General features: G+C 42.8%; 1 protein-coding gene across 1 annotated transcript in view; it reads left to right on the top strand.

Moving 5' to 3' along the window:
- MFSD4A (major facilitator superfamily domain containing 4A) overlaps positions 1–20378 on the top strand; it is a 96228-nt gene that overhangs the window by 53456 nt on the left and 22394 nt on the right. Inside the window, exons 6-8 of the mRNA XM_040423972.1 lie at positions 2253–2368; positions 4081–4254; positions 5742–5889. Of these exons, the coding sequence (XP_040279906.1) occupies positions 2253–2368; positions 4081–4254; positions 5742–5889 (438 nt within the window). The remainder of the gene's footprint in view (positions 1–2252; positions 2369–4080; positions 4255–5741; positions 5890–20378) is intronic.

The following is a 20378-nucleotide window of genomic DNA, read 5'->3' as shown; positions in this document are numbered from 1 at the left end:
GGGGAGAAGATATAGTGAGGGCTTCTGACTTTGTGTAGTTGACTTTAAAGTTGGAAAGTTTTCCAAACTCTTCAAACAATTTAATTATGTGTGGAAAGGCTGTGTTAGGGTTGGTGATCAGAATTAATCATCTGCAAATGCTGCATTCTAAAGTTCCGCATTTTGCGGACTGCACATGGCCGACACTATAGTAGAAATGCCTTTTCTTGTCCTCGGACAAGAATAGGACATGTTCTATTTGTTTGCGGGGCTGCGGAACGGAAGTGCGGATGCATCTTTTGCGGCCCTATTGAAAATTAATGGGTCCGCACCCGTTCCTCAAAATTGTGGAACAGATGCGGACCCATTTTGAGGACATGTGAGTGGACCCTAACGTGTTAACAGATTAAATTAGTCTTCCTGGCTTCAGAGGGGGTGTTTTAAAATCCCATGTAACTCTTAAGAAAATAAAGTTGCAGTCAGATCCAACATTCATTGGCCCAGTAATCACATAACATAATCTCATATACCTTTGTCCAGTATCATACAGTCTACAGTAGATACATATAAGTATGGTATGATAGTGAATGTATTACATTGTATTTGGAAAGTAAATGCTATATGCACTGAGACTATTTACGGTAATTTATTGTTCAGGCTCCTGAGCATTATAAAAAAAAGTTTTGGATCTGAAAAATCTTCATTCTAGTTCATTTCTAAATGTCCTTGTTTTAGGTTTTTGTTTTATTCAGTAATCTGGAAATATTGTTTAGCCAAGGATTCAGCAGAAAATTATATAGGCCAGAATCTCTAAATCTTTATGGATGTTGCATTATAATTTTTTTTAACTACAATTGTGTTGTACAGAGTACTATTATTAAAAAGAAATCATAATCACTCCTTCTAGGGGTTTTCTGGGAGTATCCAAGTCCTGGCACCCCCACTGATCAGCGGTTTTAAGAGGCTGTGGCTCACCATTCAACCCTATTGCCTTACATTGTACAGCGGTTGTGTTTGGTATTGCAGTCCAGGCCTAGTCACTTGAATGAAACGGAGCTGCACACAGGCCATGTGACTGCGCCGTCCATTTTAGTATTAGGCGCAGGCGAGCGTCCTTCACTCACTGCGCCTAATACTAAAATGGACGGCGCAGGCGTGGGATTTGCGGGACACGGAGGAGACCGAGGATGCCAATCACCTTTACAAGGGCGTGCCAAACGGTGAGAGGATGGAGCCTCTAGGTCAGTGGTGGCGAACCTTTTAAAGACCGAGTGCCCAAACTGCAACCCAAAGCCCACTTATTTATCGCAAAGTGCCAACACGGCAATTTACCCTGAATACCAATACAGTATATCTTTCATGTACTTTATCATTTAGCTATAATAGCCTGCCTAGATTCAGTGCGCTGCCTGTGCCGTTCATAATGCGCCCTGCGCTGATGAATGGCAGGAAAAGTCTAAGGCATATTGGTACACCATATGCCTTAGTGCGGGTGCCCACAGAGAGGGCTCGGAGTGCCGCCTCTGGCACCCATGCCATAGGTTCGCCACCACTGCTCTAGGTGCTGCAGCAACGCCCCACTAGCGCCTAGAGACTCATTTGCATATTATAAAAGTCATTATTTAGCGCAAACGGCGGCAGGCAAGGAGATATAAGTCATACAGTTATGTTCTGCTGACATTAGCACATCGCTAATGTCAGCCAGCTATATAACGATGTTTCTGATGACAGAAACCCTTTAAAATCACAGTGCTCACTGAAGCACAGCGACCTCTTTAAACAGCAGATCGTCAGGGGTGCAGGCCAGGGAGTCCGACCCCCACTGATCAGATATTTATAACCTATTTTGAGGATAGGTCATTAATATTCAACTCCCAAAACACTAAAGTTTTGAGGCAGCTTTCTCAGCCAAAGCCAGAAATGAAAAACCACTTCCAAAAAACTCCATGTTGACCCTACTCTAGTAAATGTATAGAAGATGCAGTGGAGCAAGAAGTGATGTATGATCTAACATGTGTGTTTTAGGTTTTTTCCTTCTTAGACAAGACCAGTTTGGAAAACTCCTTTAATGAATTAATACATAAGGACAACATTTGATATAATAAAAGAACCACAACTCAAGCTCAACCTGCAATTCATTCTTTATAAATAGCGTCTGATCATTTAAGGCATGATACGTCACTTAATTACACAAAATGATATATGAGTGCTGCACAACTACCCAACCATCATCCTCTGCACTGTGTATTATTATAATTTGCTTGTTCCCCCAGGTCATGGAGTTCACTTGCTTTGCTGCCAAAATAAAAAGTTATTGAACGCCCCGTATACATTTTTTGCCATTCATGTGTGTTCGGCAATGGTCCTGTTCATGACAGATGGAATAGTGGTGAGATACATGTGCCGTACATGGTTGTGTTAATGCTGTGCTATGGGCTGTATGTGAAAATGTGGCAGGATGAATACATAAAGGGAGTTTATGATGAAAACGAAAGATACTACCAACTGAAAGAGAAAAAGTAGCAGCGATGATCATGTGCTACTAAACTGCCCAGATAACAGATAAGAATAACCAGTAATAGATAGGATGCAGGCAACAAAAATAGGCATGTGAATACAAGCAAGAGAGGTTGTGGCTAGATAGACAAAACCAGGATTTGTACTTTTGCAGTCTCTGAATGATTAAAATGGAAAAAAAAAACTCTATGTGAGACAATTTATATTCGGTCATGAAATGTATGGAAAACTGTGGGCATATAGTAATCATTCTCCAAACATAACATTTTCATATTTTACTACAAAAAGGGGTTCTGCCATAAAAAATATTGTACAGTTTCCCCTGATTGCATATAGGGTGGGATTATTGGCAGGGCTGAAGGGCAACTACCATAGTCCTTCTTCTGCACACATTTTTGCCATAGGACCTCTGCTAAGCTTGACTAGTATTAATGGTATAAGATCCAATTTTGCCATGAAATGTACAATTCTGAGCCATAATAATTTTACCACTATTAGTAAATTTCCACCAATGTTTTCTGCACACCAGGCCAAAATACAAATCATGTTCCATACTGGTATTATATATAAATCGTAAAAAGGTATGATATTGCCCTCTGTGGCTTATAATTTAGAGGTAGTAGGGTGATTAGAAATAGTGGTGGAGCCAGCAAAAGTCCACAATGGACGCCAGTTCCAAGCATCATATTCAGATATATACCAGATCGCTTGGGCTTATATTGCATACCGCCATCATAATCCACTGTTCCTCTGCTGTTCTCCTGAGGAAACATGTAGGGCTTGACAACGACTTACCAGAGCTAAGAGTTGATGACATATATGGCTTTTGATTTGTTTCTTATTGCTTCTAAGAATATGGCAAATATTATACATAAAGTCCATCCATTAAAGGAATACTCCAGGAAAAACTGATACTCTATAAGATGCTTTGTGAAGAGCCTAAGGGTACAGCCACATAGTGAGGTTTCTACATGCAGTTTTGGAAGCCAAACCAGGAGTGAATAAAAAAAAAAAATCATATCTGTCCTATATACTTTCCTTTTATGATCCACTCCTGATTTTGGCTTACAAAATTGCATGCAGAAACCTGACCGTTTGGCTGTACCCTAGGAGTGTTATTACACTGCCCAATCTTTGGGCAGTACGAGCGCCAATTACAGATAACACATCCACCAGCACTCATTTTTACCAGCTTGATTACACATGCCAATGCATACTCAATGTGGGAGGAACTATTGCTCCCTCATTCTGTTCTCTTCATTATCCCCAGCACATCCCTGATTATACTCGAGGATGTGCTGCCAATTAATGGGCATCTTTCATCCTGATGAAAGATGACGACCAACAGATGAATGAGCATTTGCTTGTTAATCAAGTTATCGGCTGCTCGATTATATGAGCCAACTATTGGGATTGAGCGTTCATATTGCTGATAATTGGCCTGAATGTAATAGGGACTTTAGGTAGAAAGCAGAAGACAGGTTTCGTGCACCACCCTCTCAGGCCCTCCACCAGGTATAACACAGTGTATTAGTTTTATAGAGTTCCTATAAGACACTTACTATTCTGCATGTTTTTTTACAGGGTGAATACTCTGGCTTTATCTACAGTTACGCTGTGGAAGAACCACTGTTGTTGGCTCATAGGACAGCAGGATATCTGCCTAGCCTCTTTTGGGCATGTATTACCCTGGGAAGGCTCATTTCCATACCTGTGTCCTACAAAGTACTTCCACGTTCCATGCTCTTTATTAACCTTGTAAGTTGTCTGAATGCGAGGTGAACATTTGTTTTTGACCACCATGACATTAATTTTTAATACTGAAAGTATATATTTATCATGCAACTAAAACATTCACATACACATTTTTGTTTTATATGAAAATCTAGTATTAAAATCCATCTATACATAAAACAGTTCCCATATGGTGTACAACATTTTTCATTAGCGGTAATTCATTTAGTTCAGAGTATTAATAAAGATACATTCACTTGGTGCTGAACATGGCCATATAGCTCTGGGATGCCCTTCTCCCCTCTCTCAGCAGGAAATCTGAGCAAGATATTGAGCACCAATCTGCAGCTTAGTGACTCTATTTATCATAAAGCCAATGAGCCCCATCACCTCCACTAACTTTATCAGATGTATTGCAGTTTATTATGCTTCTGTAGTGAGAAGTTGAGGTTTTGATTGAACAGGGGAAAGTTTCATGCAAATAACTTTAAAGAGGTTGTTCCACTATATAAACTTATGATGTATTCACAGGATAGATTATAAGTATCTGACTAGTGAGGGTCTGACAACTAGAACCTCCATTGATCATAAGAACAGGGGTCCTGTGCATTCCCCCTCTCCCCTGTGTGAATGGAGCATCAGTCAAGCATGTGCACTGCCACTCAGTACAACTCTATAGGACTGAAGGAGATAGGCGAATGTTGTACTTGGCTTCTCCTCAGCAGCCCCATAGAGATTAAAAAAGTGACAGACATGCTTGACTGCTGCTCTATTTATATGGGTGAACACAGGACTCTTGTTCTTGTACTCGGTGGAGGTGCCAGCAGTCAGACGCCCATTGATCAGACACATAACTTATCCTGTGGATAGGTGATATAGTTAAACGGTTACTGAGTTTTCATCAAACTTTTGATCTGTTATAAAGACATATAAAAAAATGTGATTGGTAGGGGTCCGTGCTGAGACCCCCATGAATCGCTAGAACAAAGAGAGAGAAGTGTCCGCATATCATGCTAGACAGACTCAGTAGAAACTCTATGGGCCTGTCTTGATAATGTCTCTTGCTGTGAGTAAAAAGAGAGTGATATGCGGGCGTTTCTCTCTGTCCTCGTTTCTAGCCATCGGTGGGGATCTCATCACTCAGACCTCCACAAATCAATACTTTTGATATGTCTCCATGACAAATTTTACCAAACGTTTGGTAAAAACTCAGTGACCCTTTAAATTGTAGGACAGCTACTTTAATTTTCCAAACAGGTTGCTGTTTAAGCCCTACTGCATTGGCTTTCTTACTGTGATAAGACTAAAAACTTCATCTAGAATTACAGTTTCACATAAAGACAGACACATGATCTGCATTTTCCATAAGTATCAGATATGCGTAGTTCTGGTTTAATAACAGTATGGTAACCTAAGCTACAACACTACAGGGAATTCAGCTAAAATTACCAAGAATTCATTGAACCGTCACAGGCCCTAAAATAAGTCATTGTTTTCACTTTTCTCACCAGGTTGGCATGTCGGGCACGTTCCTGTTCCTGCTGCTGTCACAGAACAGTATACCCGGTCTTTTTATTGGTACAGCTTTTCTTGGGCTGTTCCTCAGCAGTGTTTTCCCCAGCATGTTGGCTTACACCGAAGATTTGATGAACTACAAAGGTGAGTAGATTGGTTCTGACGTGTTTTCATCTTGTTTCCATTTATGTGCATGACATACAGTGACATAGCGCACCCACAGGCTCCCATGCTAAAAAATTGATAATGTGTGGCATACCTCTGTATGGAAAGGCACATTTTATACAGCCATATACCAGCAACTATTTTGGCCACCATCTGGTAGGTACCTATGGATATATTTGATGTGTTCTTGGAAAAAGCAAACTGCAAACAGTGAAAATGTGTTTTTGGATTTTAGAAAATTACACAAAAATTGGGAAGTTTGAATGATGTTTAATATTATCAACCTGTACTGCACTGCTTCAGAACACATCTCTCATAGCCTGCAATGGGTGCATACAAAACCATTTTTATATGAAGGCATGGATTCCTTATACACGAGATGAAAAGTAAAACAAGTACAATACAAATGAGCCCAAAGAGACTCTCCAGTCAGGAGCTTATAGAACTACAGTTTAATACCTAGTCTGAGACACAACCCCAGACTGAAGCAGCTTGTACCAGCCATGAGACAGGAGGTAGACTTCAGACTTCCTCAGACTCTCTGCAGGTACTGTGGCTAAAGTCTTGTCACAGATGACAGCTCTGTCCTAAAGGAGATCCGCTGCAAGCAATCATGGGTGGCAGAGGACACATTTCCTAAAAAAACGTATAACCTTACCTAATAAATAATTAAAACACAAGACAATTCAGTGTGGAATAAATAGGCCGTGTTGCTTTATTTGGGGTTTACCAAGATAACATACCAATTTAACCAAATACTTAATTAATAAATATCAATAAAATAATCCAACCATAAAATATAAATAATTGAATAAATACTTAAATCTCATTAAGGCTACTTTCACACTAGCGCTTGATCGGATCCGTTCTGAACGGATCCGATCATATTAATGCAGACGGAGGCTCCGTTCAGTACGGATCCGTCTGCATTAATAACTTAGAAAAATTTCTAAGTGCGAAAGTAGCCTGAGCGGATCCGTTCAGACTTTCAATGTAAAGTCAATGGGGGACGGATCCGCTTGAAGATTGAGCCATATGGTGTCATCTTCAAGCGGATCCGTTCCCATTGACTTACATTGTAAGTCTGGACGGATCCGCACGCCTCCGCACGGCCAGGCGGACACCCGAACGCTGCAAGCAGCGTTCAGCTGTCCGCCTGGCCGTGCGGAGGCGAGCGGAGCGGAGGCTGAACGCCGCCAGACTGATGCAGTCTGAGCGGATCCGCATCCATTCAGACTGCATCAGGGCTGGACGGAAGTGTTCTGCTCCGCTCGTGAGCCCCTTCAAACGGAGCTCACGAGCGGACAGCAGAACGCTAGTGTGAAAGTAGCCTAACTTATGGACCATTAAGTCCACCCAGCAAGAGCTGGGTGACCGATCACCCCCAAAATATGCAACACGACATTAAAATAGGGAGGGAGGGCGGGGCGCTGCTCCTTGAAGGGTGCTCCACTGGAACTGACAGCTGGGCACCTCTGAGCTGTCACTTTTATTTACATGGGTTCCCGCTCAAAATGACAGCTGCCAATCAGCTGTCCAGCATTTCCCGCTTCTGAAAACAGCTGGCCAATCCTGACAGCTGTTCAAAGCGTCCCGTTACCAGGCAGATCACTAGGGGAACCAGACAGCTGGATTCCTGTCAGGAAAACCTATATTTGGATTAAAAGGGAAAAAATGGGGGGAGGAGGAGAGAAAACATACAAAACCAGAACCATAACCAAACCCATAAAATTGACTCAAATAAAACCAGTGCCCCTGCCACCATGTGTCCCCCAAGCTATACGCTCTGGGGGGGCCCCTTCATGGGTGGCAGAGGACACATTTCCTAAAAAACCGTATAACCTTACCTAATAAATAATTAAAACATGAGACAATTCAGTGTGGAATAAATAGGCCGTGTTGCTTTATTTGGGGTTTACCAAGATAACATACCAATTTAACCAAATACTTAATTAATAAATATCAATAAAATAATCCAACCATAAAATATAAATAATTGAATAAATACTTAAATCTCATTAACTTATGGACCATTAAGTCCACCCAGCAAGAGCTGGGTGACCGATCACCCCACAAGCCAATGCCTAACAGGCATGGCCCCCCCCCCCCCCCCCCCAAACAAGCAACACAGACCAACTTCTATACTGCTTTGCAGCCCTAAATTGAAAATGTCCAGACCAATATCTGATAAGTGTACATTATCAGGTCTGAATAACCCTGGGACGAAACCTTCCAAATCAATGTGGCGGTAGCTCTGACCCCCAATTGACGGCATGAATTTACTTATAGCTCTGTTAACTCTTATCCTTATTTTTTCCAATTTCCGTTGTTCAGTACCAGCCCAAACCATCCTTTGAACAATTTCGGAAAAAATCAAGAATGCCTCGGGAAATATGCCTTTAATTAAGGCTAAGTCCTGCTTCATTCTTGATAACAAATCTACTGTCTTGGCTCTCCCCACATCATTGCCACCTAGATGAAAGACAATAATGTTAGGCAAAGGCCACTTTGAACATAACTTCTGCATTACCGTGAGTAAGTCGTTCCACTGTAAACCCCGTACACCAAACCATAAAACTAAACATTTATTAACATCAAATGAGAGATTTTCCATGTACTGTCTCTTCAAAGCTCTCTTCCGAGCCCAATAAATAAAAGAATGTCCCACTAACCAAATAACCGTACGGGAACCTGCAAAACAAGATTTTTTTAGCACGATAATAACTGTGGTCTAACATATAATCTAAACCTGTTAGAAGCCCATCTACCAATTCTTTTTATGACTGCATCCTCAAGGCCAAAATTTGCAGCCTCCGTGGCAGCCCCTATACGGAATGAATGTGAGGATAAATGTAAATGATCCATCTTAATTGCCTTCAGGCATTTTTTAAATATGGAATTAAATTGAAATTTTGTCAATGGGCTGTGATCTTCATGGATTAGGAAAGCTCCCTTCACTTTTGGCCTGACTTCCAACCATGAAGACACTGCACCGACAGGACAAAGCGGAGAATTGAACCATTTGTTTAATGTTATCATCTGACCACGACCCATTTGATCGGTTTTTGATTTACTAATTCGAATTCTCACATTACCTTGTCCCAAGGATACATCAGAAAAGAGCAGACTCGGATCCGCTCTTTTTGATTCAGCCACTAACTCACCTATCCTAAAAGCTCCAAAAAAGGCAAGAATGAACGCAGTTTTAAATAATGATGATTCAAACATACTCTTTGTAACCGTATTTAGCACATTGACTATTTCTAATAGAAGGTTCAGAGATACTGGACCACGCTTATCCCTCTTTTGATTGCTCCTCTTCACACCCTTCAAAACCTGCTTAATAATAAAAGAATTTGCTAAACACTGCTGACCGTACAGCTTTTGAAAGAAGGAGACTCCCGCAACTGTCTTTGAAATGTGAGAAAAAGAGCAATCATCCTCTAACATAGATGAAATGAAGGCTAAACCTTCATTCTCATTGTCGGTATTCCGAGTCCCACCTTCCCTTTGATTAAATGAAAGCCACCTATTCCATGCGGATGAATACGCATCCCATGTTCTAGATGCCAAAGACCTTTGGATACTTTTAACTATTAGATCAGAACTAGATCCCACAGATGCTCTGGGCACGGAACTCCTTCCAAGTCTGCTTCTGGCGCGAGCTCCCAGAATCTTTTCCACTGAAATCGAGATAATGCATCTGCAATATCATTCTTTTTACCTGGGATGTATTTAGCTTTCAACCAAATATTAAACTTCATACAACATAATACTAAATGTCTCAATAAACGCACCGTTTCCTCACACTTTGATGATAATGTATTTACTGCAAAAACAACACCTTGATTATCCGTAAACAAAAGAATCCGCCTATTACTAAAATATGAACCCCATATAACAATAGCTACCACTACCGGGAATAACTCTAACAAAACTAGATTTGATACAAACATATTTACAATCCAAGACTCTGGCCATGTCCCAGCGCTCCACTTATTATTCCAAAAGGCCCCAAAACCAACACTACCCGCTGCATCTGTAAACAATTTTAACGCATCTGAATCAACAAACTCTTCCTGAAAACAAATTTTCCCATTAAACTTCTTCAAAAATTCTAACCACAACAATCAGTCGTCCTTTAAATGTCTAGCTAGCCTGATGTGAGCCTTAGGGGACTTTAAACCTCTAGTGGCAAAGTATAACCGCTTTGAAAATACTCTCCCCATAGGAATGATCCTACAAGTGAAATTTAAAGAACCCAAAAGAGACTGAAGCTCCCTCAACGTACATTTATCTTTTGACAATAGCCTTAAAATACACAATCTGAGATCAAGCAACTTCTTTTCTGGTAAACGAAATTCCATACTGATGCTGTCCAACTCAATACCCAAAAATTCTAAACAACAGCACGGGTATATGGTCTTTTCTTGGGCTATTGGTATGCCAAATTTCAGACACATGTCTAAAAAACCTTGCAATAACTGTTCACAACACACTGAATCCGCAAAACCTATAAACAAAAAGTCATCTAAATAGTGCAAAATCCCACCATCAGGAAAAGATTCCTGAATCACCCAATGTAAAAAGGAAGAAAAAGCTTCAAAATATACACATGACTTAGAAAAACCCATCGGTAGGCATTTATCAAAGAAAAATTCTCCTTCAAAGCTAAAACCAAGGGAATTAAAACCAGCCGGTTTTACTGGGAGCAATCTAAACGCAGCTTTAATATCTGCCTTAGCTAACAATGCTTTATTACCGAACCTCCTCAACAATTCTACCGCCTCATCAAAGGAAGCATACGAAACAGCAGCCTCTTCCTTGGCAATTTCGTCATTCAAAGAAGAATCCTTAGGGTACGATAAGTGGTGAATCAACCTAAATTCCCCCGGATTATTCTTTGGTACTATACCCAGAGCGGACAATCTGAAATTTTTAAAAGGTGGGTGCTGAAATGGACCCGCTATTCTACCGTACTCTAATTCTTTACTAATTTTATCTCTAACTACCTCAGAAAAAACATGAACAGACTTCAAATTATCAACAAATTTACAACCAAAACCCTTAAACTGCGGGATATCAAAACCAGATAAAAAACCGTTAAAAAGCAAACTAGCTTTCTCCCTGTCTGGGTACTTGTTTAGCCATGGCACCAATTCTATTAGTCTCACTGGCGTCCATGCTTTTAGATAATTGCTCTTTGGTAGCAAGAAAGTAAGGCTGATTTTTCTTAAAACAACGCAACAAAGGATGATTACCCCCACAAAGGGAGCATTCATGTTTATAGCGACAACTGGCAAGCCACTTGCAAGAGGACTCGTTAAAAGCAAAACAAACTCCCTTCCTAAGAGATTGATTTGTAGGAGTCTGCCTTTGCTGCACAGTCCTCTGCGGCAGCATCAAATTCATCCATAAGCCTATGTCCTTAACACCGAAATTTAAGGACGGATGGATTGCCAGTTTTTGCCTAAACGTCTCATCATACTGGAACCATGCAATACCACCAAAGTTCTTGTATGCTTCCAGTATGATATCAAGGTGCTGGAAAAGGCCCGAGCACTTCTCAGGATGCCTTTCTCCCAGCACCGCAGCGTATATACAAAACACCTGCAACCAATTGTTAAAAGATCTTGGCTGCAGGCGCTTTCTTACATCCTCACTTTTATCATCCTTTCTTTCCACATTTTGTTCCCTATTAGAAGGAAGCAAAGATAATAAATCGACAAATTCAAAGTTCCATATCTTCTCTTTGATCCCATTTGACAAATGGAAACCCAGAGGAGAAACTTCACAGGGGAGAACCTCTTTTATACAGAGTTCTGGAACCCCTGAACCTTTTTCTAAAACAGGCATTTTCTTTGACTGCGGCGCTGGCAGGGATGACCACACACCCGCAGCCGCAGTTGAAACTTTACTTTTTAAAAATTCGGCAAACAATGAGTTAAGACCTGTAAGAAACTTCTCATTGTTAAACATGACATCAATATTTGCATGCTCACCACTGGCATGGACCTCCTGCCCGGAACCGGACTGAGGAATCTTCATCCGGATCTTCCCAGGATACTGGCCGGATACCGCAAACGGATGCTGCACGGATGTGCCAGCCTGTCCACTGACTTCTTCTTCATGCCCTGTTGACATGGGGCACACGGTGCTGTCATATCTGTCATCCGCTGCATTGGAGCGCCGCCGGCTATTCCTAGTGGCCTTGCCGGCCGGCGCTCTTTGATGACGCCGCCGGGCAGTGACGTCATCAGTGGCAGACACCGCTTGCGGCCCGGCGCTTGGGTATGATGCGGCATCGGTGACGTCTTCAGGGGGCGGGGTGCCGGCACGCGCATGTCTCTTAGCTCTTTTGCTGCGCGGCGCCGCCACCTCCGCTTCCCCACTGGCCACTTGACAGACGACTTCATCCTCTTCTCCTGGCTCCAGCGCTTCTTCCTCCTCCGGATCCGCCGCCGCTTCACCGCCGCCGGGTATGGGCTGAGCGAGACAGCTCCACAGCCACTCTTCTCCTCCCGACGACTCCGCTCTCAGGATCAGGCACCGCAGTAAGTCTTCCATCTCGTTCTTGACAGGCGCTGCTCCTTGAAGGGTGCTCCACTGGAACTGACAGCTGGGCACCTGTGAGCTGTCACTTTTATTTACATGGGTTCCCGCTCAAAATGACAGCTGCCAATCAGCTGTCCAGCATTTCCCGCTTCTGAAAACAGCTGGCCAATCCTGACAGCTGTTCAAAGCGTCCCGTTACCAGGCAGATCACTAGGGGAACCAGACAGCTGGATTCCTGTCAGGAAAACCTATATTTGGATTAAAAGGGAAAAAATGGGGGGAGGAGGAGAGAAAACATACAAAACCAGAACCATAACCAAACCCATAAAATTGACTCAAATAAAACCAGTGCCCCTGCCACCATGTGTCCCCCAAGCTATACGCTCTGGGGGGGCCCCTTCATTCTATCATGGAGGCAAATGACCCATTTCTGACTTAACTTAACCAAAATAAATACTAAAAATAATGACATGACAACTTTGTGTTGGAATAAAAATGGCCGCAATGCTTTATTAAGGGTAAATAAATTAATAAATAATTAAAACTTCAAATTCATAAATAAATAACCATTAAAAATTCCAATAATTACCGAAATCCACTCAGCAGTAGCTGAGTGATACAGCCCCTCTAATAAAGCAAAGCGACATAAGCATAAGAATAGGGAGGGAGGGCGGGGCGACGATCCGGTCTTGATAAAACTGGCCCAGAAGCGCCGCCGAAACCCTCTTTTTAAGGACTAAACTTTCCCGCCGCTGGCATCCACACCAATCAGCTGTCCAGAAATCTCCCCCAGCAACCAGCTGCACCAATCAGTGAGGATCCCTGCTTGTCATCCAAGGCTCAGGTGAGACCGGATAAAACCAGCTGATTCTGACAGGACTTAACCCTTTCATAAAAACCTGAAATAAAAGAGCGGGAAAACAAGAAAAAGGAGGGGGGGGGGGGGAGAGAGAAAAACCAGCAAAACCATACAAAAACACATATTAATGGTGTCATTGCCCCCATGTGTCCCCCAAGCGAAACGCTCTGGGGGGCCTGAACATTCTTGTAGGCACTGACTTACATACCATTTTTAACTCATGACTTTGAGGGTCACTTTATGACCCACTTCATGATTATTACAGATTTAGAGAGGACTCTGTCCATGAGGGCTTACAATCTACAACCTGCCTTAGTACCATGACAGATCACTCACATTCTACACCTGTTATAACCTCTGCCTCCCAGTGGTTCAAAACTGTAATTGTTAGGATGTCTCCATCCACATCTTTTTCTCAATCAGATAGTTTTTATTGATAGATTTTGTTATTTTTTATTCAACAAAGTGTCAATAGCATACATACATAATGAAAGATACATATCCGTAGTGTAAGAAGGAACAAGGCGCCGTCATTGACGGAAGATACGTGTCACCGAGGTTCCTGGCCTCGGTGAGGTAAGAACCGGGTTTTTCCCTGAAGTGTCAGTTTTGCAGTTGCAGTTTGACACTTCAGCTGTTAGTATGGCTATAAAGCCGATCCGGGCCGGTTCTTATTGGGAGCAGCCAAAGAGCAGGGTGGGTGGCTGTTCCCCACGGTTCCAGGCCAGGTTTTGGCTGGGATATAAAAACCCAGCCAGCACGTTAAGCTGGGGTGGATTATCCTCCATGACAGAGAAGCTGTGGAGTCTGTGTCTTGAGACACTGAGGCAATCTATTTGAGAGAGCCGCATGCTGGGGAAACAGGCCTCTAAAGCCTGCTGTGGACTGCGGGTGGAAAACTGCCGGCCTAGGTGAAGTCTTTTTGCACTGTGGACTTTGTGTGGTGTGAACAGGCACCAAAACCAAAACTGAACACCGTTACTTTTGGCTTGTTTTTTTTCTTATGTGTGAATAAACACTGAACTTTGCTTTACAACCTTGTTTTTGCCTCTGTACTGCGTCCGCTTACCCTGCCTACTAGAGCGAATCCCCACAGTAGACACTTACAAAGGTAAGGCTAGTTTCACACCAGCGGCAGGGGAGTCCGGCAGGTTGTTCCGGCGGGTGAACAGCCTGTCGGATCCGTCCTGCCGCTAGTTCACGTGTGCCCCCGGACTGCCGCTCCGTCCCCATTAACTATAAGTTCCGGCGGCAGCACGGCGAGAGGCAGCCGGACTAAAAGTACGACATGCAGTACAGCCTGCCAGAGTCCCCTGCCGCTAATGTGAACGTACCCTAAACCTATTAACCTATTAAAAAGGGATGGGATAAAGGAGGGACCTCCAGAGGAGACACAACAGCCAGTCAGTAGCAGTCCAAAACTGCACTAGCAGGTGTGTATACCATAGTACTCATTCAGTAGCACACTATACAAAGACGGTAACTTTGCCAAGAAAGTTGCCATTTTTTCTCTGTCAATGCATCATATTAGACAAAAAAACAGACTGAAAGGCGTAGTATGGAGTAAAAGGATAACAAAAATGTATTTAAAAATGTAATACATTTTTGTTATCCTTTTACTCCATACTACGTCTGGATATTTTGAGTTCCCTTTCAGTCTGTTGTTTTTTCTAAATATTTTCTGTACCGGCATTGGGTGTTTCCGTTGAAAGTGAGCACCTGGTACATGTGAGGTGGGTGAGCTACTACAAAATTACAATCAATGCATCATGTTAACCTGCTACAGTTAACAGAAGTCTGGCCCTAAGATCATGTAAAACACTAGATGGCAATCCAGACGTATCTAACCATCTATCACATACTGTATAGTGGTGAACATCGATAAGCAATTTTGTTTAAAAGGGTTGGCCACTTTCTGGTTATTGTTGACCAATGTGTATGTAAGATGATTATATGACACTAATATAGCCTTTGTTTAAATAGTGCACCATTTTCTATATTAATAAGGTACACAAAGTCTTTTGTGCTGTCCACTAAGAGGTCTTGTCCATAAAATGGCTGCTAATGGAGGGTCACGTGACCAGGAAAATCATCTCTATTCAAATACACTGCACCTGCCATTTTCACTTGTTCTGTTTGGAGTTTAGTGCAGGATCAGTGTGTTTGAATGGAGGAGACATCAAATAACATCAATGATAGCTCTCCAAAATGACTATAATCAAATACAATTCCATACCATATGAAGCATATGGGCATCGGCTAAGCCACATCTCGGACAGCATGAGTCAGATCTAATATCTATTCTTTATAACACGGATGGGGGTCTTATATACTCTATGCAAAAAATATAATTGTGACATGCGTCTGCCCTCTCCCAAAGACAGTATGGGGGAGATTGCAAAAATATCCTGCCATTGATCATCAGTGAGGTACCCCACATCCCGCTTCCATTTATCTCTCCGCCACAAAATCCTGTAAAGGGTGGTAAACATTAGAAATTGGGCCTTGCCTACTCTGAGCATTAAAGGCATGTCTCAAGGTCCCTTTACACGGGACGATGCACAAGCAGATTGTCAGGAAGGAAGCATTCCTTACCGACAATCTGCTGATTTCTAGTGGAGGAGACCGGTGCATTTAGATGCACAGATCTCCTCTAGCTCCTCCAGATTATGGGGAGGAGCGATCGCCAATGCCATCGCTCTTTCCCATACAGACCCATACAGACAAGGATTTTTGTGCTGCACTAATGATCCAATTACCGATGAACGAGCGCTTCACTGGTTCATCGGGTAATCGGCGGTACATTACACCGCCAGATCATCGCTAACAAGCGTTATTATGAATGCTTGTCAGCAATGATCATTTTAATTCTCGGCCCATGTAAAGGGCCCTTAAGTTGGAGATATTGATAAAACTATTCCTGGGGGAAAGACTACTTGTTCTGGAACTCATCAAAAGCATTAAACACAACATTACTATGAACTTGTGATAAGGACACAACTCTCCATCCACATTTTAATTGTCTTGAATATCAGCACTGTATAGACATGAGAAAATCAAAGTACACCCTATTTGAATCCTGTAGTTTTATATGTCTTGACATAATAAAAATCTGGTTCTTAGAAGGTCTTAAAATAAATAAAACCTCAAATGAAAAATAACACAAATTAGGCTACGTTCACATCACCGTTCTGCCTTTCTGTTCTCCTGCTCCGTTTAGGAGCAGGAGAACGGAAAGGACGGAAAAGGCACATAACTGACGCCAAACTGAGTCAAACGGAGCCTAAGGACCCCATAGATTATAATGGGGTCCGTTATGTTTCCCGCTCAGAAGATGATTTTTAAGCGGAGACAAAAGTCCTGCATGCACAACTTTTGTCTCCGCTTAAAAATCATCTTCTGAGCGGAAACATAACAGACCCCATTATAGTCTATGGGGTCCTTAGGCTCCGTTTGACTCAGTTTGGCGTCAGTTATGTGCCTTTTCCGTCCTTTACGCTCTCCTGCTCCTAAACGGAGCAGGAGAACGGAAAGGCAGAACGGTGATGTGAACGAAGCCTTACACCGCATTATTTTTTATTTAATAAAAAATAAGCCAAAATATAGAAACTGTGTGTGAAAAATGAAGTACTTACTGTTCTCACAGGTATTAAGAGGGTAAGTAGCAGCCAGGGGCTACTAATCAAATGCCCTTGATGAATTAATCATCAGCAAGTGTGGCCACCTCTGCAAAAGCAGAAGTTTTTGGCAGTTTGCTGATCTGGAGCATTCAGGATTGTGTTAACACAATGGCAAGGAAGAAAGACATAACCAATGCCTAGAGTAGCAATTATTGCTGCCTATCAATCTGAGAAGGACCTGTAGGAAATATGATAAAGTCAAGTTTATATCTATCCTGACTGCACTCATCTGACTCCGCCGCTGCTACTAGTGTTATTAGGCCATTTCCAAATAATCATTCTAGTCCATCATTCTACAGTGAGAAACATTATTCACTAGTGGAAAGCATTCAAGATAGTTGACAATCTTCCCATGATTGGATATATTAGTGAGCTAACCCCAAAGTCAGGTGCTTAGAGTAACTGCAAATAACCGAAGAGAGACTCTACAGGCCTTTAGTTACAATGTTAGGCTACTTTTACACTAGCGTTCGGAGCGGATCCGTCTGATGTTTCATCAGACGGATCCGCTCCGAAAATGCAGACGTTCGCATCCGTTCAGAACGGATCCGTCTGCATTAAAACTTAGAAAATTTTCTAAGTATGAAAGTAGCCTGAGCGGATACGTTCAGACTTTACATTGTAAGTCAATGGGGAACGGATCCGCTTGAAGATTGAGCCATATGGTGTCATCTTCAAGCGGATCCGTCCCCATTGACTTACAATGTAAGTCTGGACGGATCCGCTCGCCTCCGCACGGCCAGGCGGACACCCGAACGCTGCAAGCAGCGTTCAGGTGTCCGCTCACTGAGCGGAGCGGAGGCTGAGCGCTGGCAGGCGGATGCATTCTCAGTGGATCCGCCTCCACTGAGAATGCATTGGGGCCAGACAGATGCGTTCGGGGCCGCTCGTGAGCCCCTTCAAACGGAGCGCACGAGCGGACACCCGAACGCTAGTGTGAAAGTAGCCTTAAATGTTCAAGTTCGTGAGAGTATAATTAGAAAAAGACTGAACTTGTATGGCTTGTTTGGAAGGATTGCCAGGTGAAATTATCTTCTTTTCTAGAAAGAAAATGTCAGCAAAGTTGCATCTGAACAAACCACCAAACCTCTGGAGCAATGTTCTTTGGAAAGAGTAGACCAAAGTGGAGATGTATGGCCATAATTAGAGATGAGCGAATTTCATATTTTGAAATTCGTTCACGCTTCCTTTGGTGATAAAAGCAGAATTGCGTTATGGATTCCGTTACCACGGACCATAACGCAATTCTATGACGGAATGCATGACGGAATGCCTGTAGAGGCATTCCGTTATTCATTCCGTCATAATAAAGTCTATGGCCTGCATAACTGATCCGTCCCGTTTCCGTTATGCAGGAGAGGACTCCCCTGCATAACGGAAACGAGACGGATCCGTTTTGCAGCCCATAGACTTCTATTATGACGGAATGCCTCTAAAGACATTCCGTTATGCATTCCGTCATAGAATTGCGTTATGGTTCGTGGTAATAATGCAATTCTGCTTTTACTACCAAACGAAGAGTGAATAAATTTCATAACATGAAATTTGCTCATCTCTAGCCATAATGCACCAAAAACTAAGCATTTTAGCTCAAACACCTTATACCAAATGTGACGCACTCTGGTGGGGGGTTGATGATTTGGTCCTGTTTTGCAGCCACAGGACATGCGCAACTTGGAATAACTATGAAATATGAACTCCACTGTATACCAAAGTATTCTAGAGCCAAATGGGAGACTATCCAACAGCTAAAGTTTGGGCGAAACTGGGTCATGCAACAGGACAATAATCCTAAGCAAACCAGCAAATATACTACAGAATGGCAAAAAAAAGAATCAAGGTGTTGCAGTGGCCCAGTCAAAGTCCAGACCACAAACACACACACAAGGGGGAGGATAGTGACCACTGCACTCCACCCTCACCCCTGTAGGGTAGGCAGAGGAAAAAGACAATGAAATTTGACATTTTTGACAGAAGGCCCTCCAGAATTTGGACACAAACTGCACACCCCTGTCAGAAACAATATTTTCCGGGATACCATGCAATCGAACAATTTCTTTCACAAAAATAGATGCCAGGGTTTTGGCATTCAGGAGTTTAGACAGGGGAATGAAATGGACCATCTTGCTAAACCTATCGACCACTACCCAAACCATAGTCTTACTCTCCGCCGGCGGTAGGTCAGTTATAAAGTCCATCGAGATATGGGACCAGGGTCTACTGGGAATGGGAAGGGGTCGTAGGTTACCAGCGGGGCGAGTCCTAGGTGTCTTGGACCTGGCACAAACCTCACAGGCTGACACGTAGGACTTGACATCCCTAGTTAGAGTGGGCCACCAATAAGATCTAGAAACCAGATCCTTAGTGCCCTCAACACCCGGATGTCCACAAAAGGCAGAATCGTGACACTCACCCAACAGCTGGAGACAAAATTGTACGGGAACAAACAACTTATCTGTTGGGGTGGATACCGGTGCCAGATGTTGTTCAGACCTAATGCGAGCCGAGATATCCTGGGTTAGAGCTGCTATGAAGATTTTTGCTGGTAGGATGGATTCAGGTGGTACCTCAGTAGGTTGAAAAGCATGGAAGCTCCGAGATAATGTGTCCGCCTTCACATTTTTACTTCCCGGCCTGAACGTAATGGAAAAATCAAAACGAGTAAAAAACAGAGCCCATCTGGCTTGACGGGGATTCAACCTCTTAGCCGACTCGAGAAACATAAGGTTTTTATGGTCAGTGACAACAGTTACACAATGCCTTGCCCCCTGCAGAAAATGCCTCCACTCCTCAAATGCCCATTTAATGGCCAGCAGCTCCCTATTCCCTATGTCGTAGTTTCTCTCCATGGGAGAGAATTTCCTGGAGAAGAAGGCACATGGTCTCAGGTTAGTGAGGCTAGCAGGACCTTGTGAAAGGACTGCTCCTGCGCCGTCCTCGGACGCATCCACCTCCACAATAAAAGGTCTCTCCTGATCAGGCTGGATCAGAATGGGAGCGCTACTGAATGCCTTTTTTAATTTTTCAAATGAAGAAATGGCCTCAGTAGACCAATTCTCCAAATCCGCCCCTTTCTTAGTAAGGTCGGTCAACGGTTTAGCAATTACAGAAAAATTCATAATAAATTTACAATAGTAATTGGCGAAACCTAAGAACCGTTGTAAGGCCTTTAAAGATGAAGGTCTTACCCATTCCTTAATTGCTAGTACCTTACCAGGATCCATCTTGAAGACATGAGGAGTCAGAACATGCCCTAGAAACAAAATCTCCTGTACACCAAAGACACATTTCTGTTGCTTAGCGGATAGCTGATTCTCCCTCAACACCTCTAATACTTGTTTAACATGAGACACATGGGATTCGAAGTCAGGAGA

This window comes from Bufo bufo, chromosome 3 (genome assembly GCF_905171765.1).
Source record: "Bufo bufo chromosome 3, aBufBuf1.1, whole genome shotgun sequence".
NCBI lineage: Eukaryota > Metazoa > Chordata > Amphibia > Anura > Bufonidae > Bufo > Bufo bufo.
The sequence above is the reverse complement of the archived record's forward strand: the minus strand, read 5'-3'. Positions and strand labels throughout refer to the sequence as shown.